General features: G+C 39.3%; 1 protein-coding gene across 2 annotated transcripts in view; it reads left to right on the forward strand.

Annotated features, from left to right (window-relative positions):
• LOC108292927 (putative elongation factor 1-alpha-like 3) overlaps positions 1-7,590 on the forward strand; it is a 7,956-nt gene extending 366 nt beyond the window's left edge. The window contains exon 2 of one of the 2 annotated variants that reach the window (XM_037733302.1): positions 6,133-7,590. In XM_037733302.1, coding sequence (XP_037589230.1) covers positions 6,133-7,285 — 1,153 coding nt within the window. In that variant the 3' untranslated portion in view covers positions 7,286-7,590. Of the gene's footprint in view, positions 1-5,881 lie in introns of those variants that run through there. The other variant, XM_017514076.2, reaches the window with a different exon arrangement.
• Positions 7,591-8,538: the final 948 nt, after the last annotated feature.

Genomic DNA, 8,538 nt, shown 5'->3' on the forward strand with positions numbered 1-8,538 from the left:
GGGGAGAGATAGCAAGTGGAGAAATGCCAGATGTAGGTGATGGGGAGGAAGGCAGCAAATCACACTGCCACATGTGTACCTATGCAACAATTCTGCATGTTCGCCACATGTACCCCAAAACCTAAAATGCAATAAAATAAATGAATGGGAAAAAAAAACACAAAAAAAGAAGAAAGGTGTTTCAAACTCGCTGAATCTAAACATAGATGCAACTTCCTAAGCTGAAGGAACTCAGAGCAGAACAGTTTGAAAGAGACGTTTCTCCTGTGGTTTAGACTCAAACTTACCGTTAATTCTTACATGCCCGCATATGGTTGGAAATATCTCTTTATAGATTCTCCAAGGAAAGGGTTTCTGAACTACTACATTCATGCCTCTGTTTAACTCTGTACGTTGAATATACACCTTGACAATCATTCTGCTAGATAGCTCCGTTTTGTTTATAGAGCCAGATATTTCTCATTTCACCCTAACCCCCTATTGACTCAGGAATATCCAAACGCAGCTTATAGAAGAAACGTGTTTCTAACTCGTTGAATCTAAACATAGATGCAACTTCCTAAGGTGAACGAACACACAGCAGAGCATTTTGGAAGAGACGTTTCTCCTGTGGTTTAGACACGATCTTACCGCTAATTCTTATGTGCCTATATGTGGGTGGAAATATCTCTTTCGAGATTCTCCAAAGGAAGGGTTTCCGAACTGCTACATTCACAGATCTGTTTACCTCTGTAAGTTGAATATACAGCTTGACAATCATTATGCTAGATAGCTCCGTTTCTGTTTTAGAGCCAGATATTTCTCATTACACTCTATACTCCCATTCACTCTGGAATATCCAAACGGAGCTTTTAGAACAAACGTGTTTCTAACTCCCTGAATCTAAACATATATGCAGTTTCATAAGGTGAAGGAGCACACAGCATAGCAGCTTAAAAGAGACGTTTCTCCTGTGGTTTAGATGTGATCTTACCACTAATTCTTATTTGCCTGTATATCGCTGGAAATATCTCTTTCTAGATTCTCCAAAGAAAGGATTTGTTAACTGCTACATTCACACATCTGTTTATCTCTGTAAGTTGAATATACAGCTTGACAATCATTCTGATAGATACCTCAGTTTTTGTTTTAGAGCCAGATATTTCTCATAACACCCTATACTCCCATTCACTCAGGAATTTCCAGACGCAGCTTTTAGAGGAAACCTGTTTCTAACTCACTGAATCTAAACATAGATGCAACTTCCTAAGGTGAAGGAACACACAGTAAAGCAGTTTGAAAGAGACGTTTCTCCTGTGGTTTAGACGTAATCTTTCCACTATTTCTTATGTGCCTGTATATCACTGAAAATATGAATTTCTAGATTCTCCAAAGAAAGGGTTTCTGAACTGCTACATTCACATATCTGTTTAACTTTGTATGTTAAATATACACCTTGACAATAATTCTGCTAGATAGCTCCATTTTTCTTTTACAGCCAGATATTTCTCATTACACACTATATTCCCATTGTCTCTGGAATATCCAAACGCAGCTGTTGGAAGAAACGTGTTTCTAACTCGCTGAATCTAAACATAGATGAAACTTCCTAAGGCGAACGAACACAGCAGAGCAGTTTGAAAGAGACATTTCCCCTGTCGTTTAGATGTGAACTTACTGCTAATTCTTATATGCCTGTATATGGCTGGAAATATCTCTTTCTAGATTCTCCAAATAAAGGGTTTCTGAACTACTACAATCACACATCTATTTAATCCTGTAAGTTGAATATACACCTTGATAATGAATCTGTTGGATACCTCCGCTTGTTATAGAGCCAGATATTTTCCATTAAACCCTAAACTCCCATTCACTCAGGAATATCCAAACGCAGCTTTTAGAAGAAACGTGTTTCTAACTCGCTGAATCGAAACATAGATGCAACTTCCTAAGGTGAACGAACACACAGCACAGCAGTTTGAAAGAGACGTTTCTCCTGTGGTTTAGACGTGATTTTAATGCTCATTCTTATGTGCCTGTATATGGCTGGATATATCTCTTTCTAGATTCTCAAAAGGAAGGGTTTCTGAACTGCTACATTGACAGATCTGTTTAAATCTGTAAGGTGAAGACACACCTTGAAAATTATTATGCTAGATAGATCCTTTTTTGTTTCAGAGCCAGATATTTCTCATTACACCCTATACTCCAATTCACTCCGGAAAATCCAAACACTGCCTTTAGAATAAACGTGTTTCTTACTCGCTGAATCTAAACATAGATGCAAATTCCTAAGGTGAAAGAACACACAGCAGTGCAGTTTGAAATAGACGTTTTTCCTCTGGTTTAGACACGATCATACCTCTAATTCTGATGTGCCTGTGTATGGCTGGAAATATCTCTTTCCAGATGCTCTAAAGAAATGGTTTCTGAACTGCTACATTCACACATCTGTTTAACACTGTACGTTGAATATATACCTTGACAATCATTCTGCTAGATAGCTCCGTTTTTGTTTTAGAGCAGATATTTCTCATTACACCCTATACTCCCATTCACTCAGGAACATCCAAAGGCAGCTTTTATAGAAACTTGTTTCTGGCTCACTGAATCTAAACATAGATGCAACTTCCTAAGATAAACGCACGCAAAGCAGAGCAGCTTGAAAGAGACGTTTCTCCTGTGGTTTAGATGCGATCTTACCGCTAATTCTTATGTGCCTGTATACGGCTGGAAACACCTCTTTCTTGATTCTCCAAAGAAAGTGTTTCTGAACTGCTACATTCACAAATCTCTTTATCTCTGTAAGTTGAATATAAACCTTGACAATCATTCTGCTAGATATCTCTGTTTTTGTTGTAGAGCCAGATATTTCTCATTACACCCTATACTCCAATTCACTCAGGAATATCCAAACGCAGCTTGTACAAGAAACGTGTTTCTAACTCACTGAATCAAAACATAGATGCAACTTTCTAAGGTGAACGAACACACAGCAAAGCAGTTTGAAAGAGACATTTCTCCTGTGGTTTAGACGCGATCTTACCGCTAATTCTTATGTGCCTGTATATGGCTGGAAGTATCCCTTCCTAGTTTTTCCAAAGTAAGGGTTTCTGAACTGCTAAATTCACACACCTGTTAAACTCTATATGTTGAATACACACCTTGACAATACTTCTGCTAGATAGCTCGGTTTTTGTTTTAGAGAAAGATATTTCTCATTACACCCTATACTCCCATTCACTCAGGAATATCCAAACGCAGCTTTTAGAAGAAACGTGTTTCTAACTCGCTGAATCTAAACAGAGATGCAACTTCCTAAGGTGAACGAACACAGAGCAGAGCAGTTTGAAAGAGACGTTTCTCCTCTGGTTTAGACGAGATATTAATGCTAATTCTTATGTGCCTGTATATAGCTGAAAATATCAGTTTCTAGATTCTGCAAAGAAAGTGTTTCTGAACTGCTACATTCACACATCTGTTTAATTCTGTATGTTAAATATACACCTTGACAATGATTCTGCTAGATAGCTCCGTTTTTGTTTTAGAGACCGATATTTCTCGCTACACCCTATATTCCCATTCACTCAGGAATATCCAAACGCAGCTTTTAGAAGAAAAGTGTTTCTAACTCACTGAATGTAAACATAGATGCAACTTCCTGATGCTAACGAACACACAGCAGAGCAGTTTCAAGGATACATTTCTTCCGTTGTTCAGACGCGATCTTACCTCTAATTCTTATGTGCCTGTGTATGGCTAGAAATGTTTGTTTCTAGATTCTCCAAAGAAAATATTAGTGAACTGCTACATTTACACATGTGTTTAACTTGGTAAATTGAATATACACCTTGACAATCATTTTTCTAGATACCTCCGTTTTTGTTTTAGAGCCAGATATTTCTCACAACACCCTATGATCCCATTCACTGAGGAATATACAAACGCAGCTTTTAGAAGAAACGTGTTTCTAACTCACTGTATCTAAAAGTAGATGCAACTTCCTAAGGTGAATGAGGACACAGCAGAGCAGTTTCAAGGGTTCGTTTCTCCTATGGTTTATATGCGATCTTACCACTAATTCCTATGTGCCTGAATATGGCTTGAAATGTCTGTTTCTAGATTCTGCAAAGAAAAGATTTCTGAACTGTTACATTCACACACCTGTTTAACTCGGAAAGTTGAATATACACCTTTAACAGCATTCTGCTAGATAGCTCCGTTTTTGTTTTAGAGCCAGATATTTCTCATAACACCCTCTACTCCCATTCACTCAAGAATATCCAATGCAGCTATTAGAAGAAACTTGTTTCTAACTCGCTGAATCTAAACATAGATGCAAATTCCTAAGGTGAATGAACACACAGCAGAGCTGTTTGAAAGAGACGTTTCTCTCGTGGTTTAGAGGCGATCTTACTGCTAATTCTTATGTGCAAGTATATTTCTGGAAATGCCTGTTTCTAGATTCTCCAAAGGAAGGGTTTCCGAACTGTTGCACACACACATCTGTTTAACTCCCTAAGTTGAATATACACCTTGACAATAATTCTGCTAGACAGCTCCGTTTTTTTTAGAGCCAGATATTTCTCATTAAACCCTAAACTCCCTTGCACTGAAGAATATGAAAACACAGCTTTTAGAAGAAAAGTCTTTCTAACTCGCTGAATCGAAACATATATGCAACTTCCTATAGTGAACGAACACACAACAGAGCAGTTTGAAAGAGGCGATTCTCCTGTGGTTTAGAGGCGATCGTACCGCTAATTCTTATGTGCCTGATATGGCTGGAAATATCTCTTTCTAGATCTCCAAAGGAAGGATTTCTGAACTGCTACATTCACACATCTGCTTAACTCTGTACATTAAATATACACCTTGATAATCATTCTGATAGATAGCTCGGTTTTTGTTTTAGAGCCAGATATTTCTCATTACACCCTATACTCCCTTTCACTCAGGATTATCCAAACGCAGCTTTAGAATAAACGTGTTTCTAACTCGCTGAATCTAAACATAGACGCAAGTTTCTAAGGTGAACAAACACGCAGTAGAGCAGTTTGAAAGAGACGTTTCTCCTGTGCTTTAGACACGATCTTACCGCTAATTCTTATGTGCTTGTATATGTCAGGAAATATGTCTTTCTAGATTCTCCAAAGACAGTGTTTCTGAACTGCTACATTCACACATTTGTTTAACTCTCTAAGTTGAATATACACTTTCACAATCATTTTGCTAGATAGCTCCGTTTTTGCTTTAGAGCCAGATATTTCTCATTACATCTTATACTCCCATTCACTCAGGAATATCCAAACGCAGTTTTTAGAAGAAACGTGTTTCTAACTCAGTGAATCTAAACATAGATGCAACTTCCTAAGCTGAACGAGCACAGAGCAGAGCAGTTTGAAAGAGACGTTTCTCCTGTGGTTTAGACGCGATCTTAGTGCTAATTCTTATATGCCTGTATATGGCGGGAAATATCTCTTTCTAGATCCTCCAAAGAAAGGGTTTCTGAACTGCTACATTCACACATATGTTTAACTCTGTGAGTTGAATATACACGTTGACAATCATTCTGCTAGACAGCTCCGTTTTTGTTTTAGAGCCAGATATTTCTCATTACACCCTAGGCTTCCATTCACTCAGGAATATCCAAACGCAGCTTTTAGAAGAAACGTGTTTCTAACTCGCTGAATCTAAACATAAATGTAACTTCCTAAGGTGAACGAACACACAGCAGAAGAGTTTGAAAGGGACGCTTCTCCTGTGGTTTACACGCGATCTTACCGCTAGTTCTTATGTGCCTGTATATGGCTGGAAATATCTCTTTCTAGATTCTCCAAAGAAAGGGTCTCTGGTTTTTCGCAACGGGTTTGCCGCCAGAACATAGGTGTCGTGAAAACTACCCCTAAAAGCCCAAATGGGAAAGGAAAAGACTCATATCAACATTGTCGTCATTGGACGTGTAGATTCGGGCAAGTCCAACTCTACTGGCCATCTAATCTACAAATACGGTGGCATCGATAAAAGAACCATTGAAAAGTTTGAGAAGGAGGCTGCTGAGATGGAAAAGGGCTCCTTCAAGTATGCCTGGATCTTCGATAAACTGAAAGCCGAGCGTGAACGTGGTGTCACCATTGATATCCCCTTGTGGAAATTCGAGACCAGCAAGTACTACATGACTATCACTGATGCCCCAGGACACAGAGACTTCATCAAAAACATCTTTACAGGGACATCTCAGGCTGACTGTGCTGTCCTGATTGTCGCTGCTGGTGTTGGTGAATTTGAAGCTGGTAGCTCCAAGAATGGGCAGACCCGAGAGCATGCCCTCCTGGCTTACACACTAGGTGTGAAACAACTAATTGTTGGTGTTAACAAAATGAATTCCACTGAGCCACCCTACAGCCAGAAGAGATATGAGGAAATCGTTAAGGAAGTCAGCACTTACATTAAGAAAATTGGCTACAACCCCGACACAGTAGCATTTGTGCCAATTTCTGGTTGGAATGGTGACAACATGCTGGAGCCAAGTGCTAACATGCCTTGGTTCAAGGGTTGGAAAGTCACCCGTAAGGATGGCAACGCCAGTGGAACCACACTGCTTGAGGCTCTAGACTGCATCCTACCACCAACTCGTCCAACTGACAAGCCCTTGCACCTGCCTCTCCAGGATGTCTATAAAATTGGTGGTATTGGTACTGTTCCTGTTGGCCGAGTGGAGACTGGTGTTCTCAAACCTGGTATGGTGGTCACCTTTGCTCCAGTCAACGTTACAACTGAAGTGAAATCTGTTGAAATGCACCATGAAGCTTTGAGTGAAGCTCTTCCTGGGGACAATGTGGGCTTCAATGTCAAGAATGTGTCTGTCAAGGATGTTCGTCGTGGCAACGTTGCTGGTGACAGCAAGAACGACCCACCAATGGAAGCAGCTGGCTTCACTGCTCAGGTGATTATCCTGAACCATCCAGGCCAAATCAGTGCTGGCTATGCCCCTGTACTAGATTGCCACATGGCTCACATTGCCTGCAAGTTTGCTGAGCTGAAGGAAAAGATTGATCGCCGTTCTGGTAAAAAGCTGGAAGATGGCCCTAAATTCTTGAAGTCTGGTGATGCTGCCATTGTTGACATGGTTCCTGGCAAGCCCATGTGTGTTGAGAGCTTCTCAGACTATCCACCTCTCGGTCGCTTTGCTGTTCGTGATATGAGACAGACAGTTGCTGTGGGTGTCATCAAAGCAGTGGACAAGAAGGCTGCTGGAGCTGGCAAGGTCACCAAGTCTGCCCAGAAAGCTCAGAAGGCTAAATGAATATTATCCCTAATACCTGCCACCTCAGTCTTAATCAGTGGTGGAGGAAGAACGGTCTCAGAACTGTTTATTTCAATTGGCCATTTAAGTTTAGTAGTAAAAGACTGGTCAATGATAACAATGCACCGTAAAACCTTCAGAAGGAAAGGAGAATGTTTTGTGGACCACTTTGGTTTTCTTTTTTGCTTGTGGCAGTTTTAAGTTATTAGTTTTTAAAATCAGTACTTTTTAATGGAAACGACCAAAAATTTGTCACAGAATTTTGAGACCCATTAAAAAAGTTTAATGAGAAAAAAAAAAAAAAATGGTAGAGCTTTAGTGATTTTCATCCTGAGATCAGATACCTAGGTGAGGTTAAGGCCTAAGCCAGCCTTCTTATGTCCAGCATTGTTACTAAACTGGCCAATTTGCTTATATTCTTACCTTGCTCCTTTGCCTAAAATTCTATAAATAAGATTTTCATCTGGGTTATCAAGCATTCTTACCAATCCAAATGCTTCCCAAAAGATTAATGGGCTTTCTTTCCATCGTGAACACATTTGTTTTGAATTAAGTCAATCAGATGGCTTTCCTACTAACTTCTGGAAAGTATCTGAATTAAAGAGAGTTTTGATTCTGGAGAAAATATGAAGACAATTTAGAGACATTGAGAACAGTTTTATTGATGCGTCTGTTCATTTATTCAGACTTATTAAATGCTTCTAGATGTCAGGCCCTGTTCCAGGCAGGAGCACTTAGTGGCTAAGGTGGTCATAGGAGTTGGGAGGTGGCGGTGTTTAATATGCCACAATGAAGGGCTGAGGGTAGAAGGAGAACAGCAGAATCTCTAATGAGAATTCTTGGAAGGTCAAAAATATATTAAATAGAGGCAGAAAAATATAGAAGGGTAACAGTAACAACTTTCATCTACTTGAAAAGTTTGTCTCATATTTTCCTACACCAAGAAAGAAAAAAATACATTTTTCTTCCTTCCCTGAATAACCCACTATTTCCAGGATACAAAACATAATAGAAATAGTTTTATAATTTACCCATCTTCTTGGTCTTATGATAAGAATTTATTCTGGGTAAGAGAGAGCAATTTGCTATTGATTTTATATCCTTTTAAGGTGTTTTAAATTTACTTCTAGTTAAAACAACCCTACAGTTATACTACCCCAAAACCATTATAATCATGAATTCATCCTGATACCTGTATTGGTAATGACCTCAGAAATTTAAGGAAGTTGTATCTCAAATGCCAAAACACTCTA

Source organism: Cebus imitator, unplaced genomic scaffold (genome assembly GCF_001604975.1).
Source record: "Cebus imitator isolate Cc_AM_T3 unplaced genomic scaffold, Cebus_imitator-1.0 Scaffold513, whole genome shotgun sequence".
NCBI lineage: Eukaryota > Metazoa > Chordata > Mammalia > Primates > Cebidae > Cebus > Cebus imitator.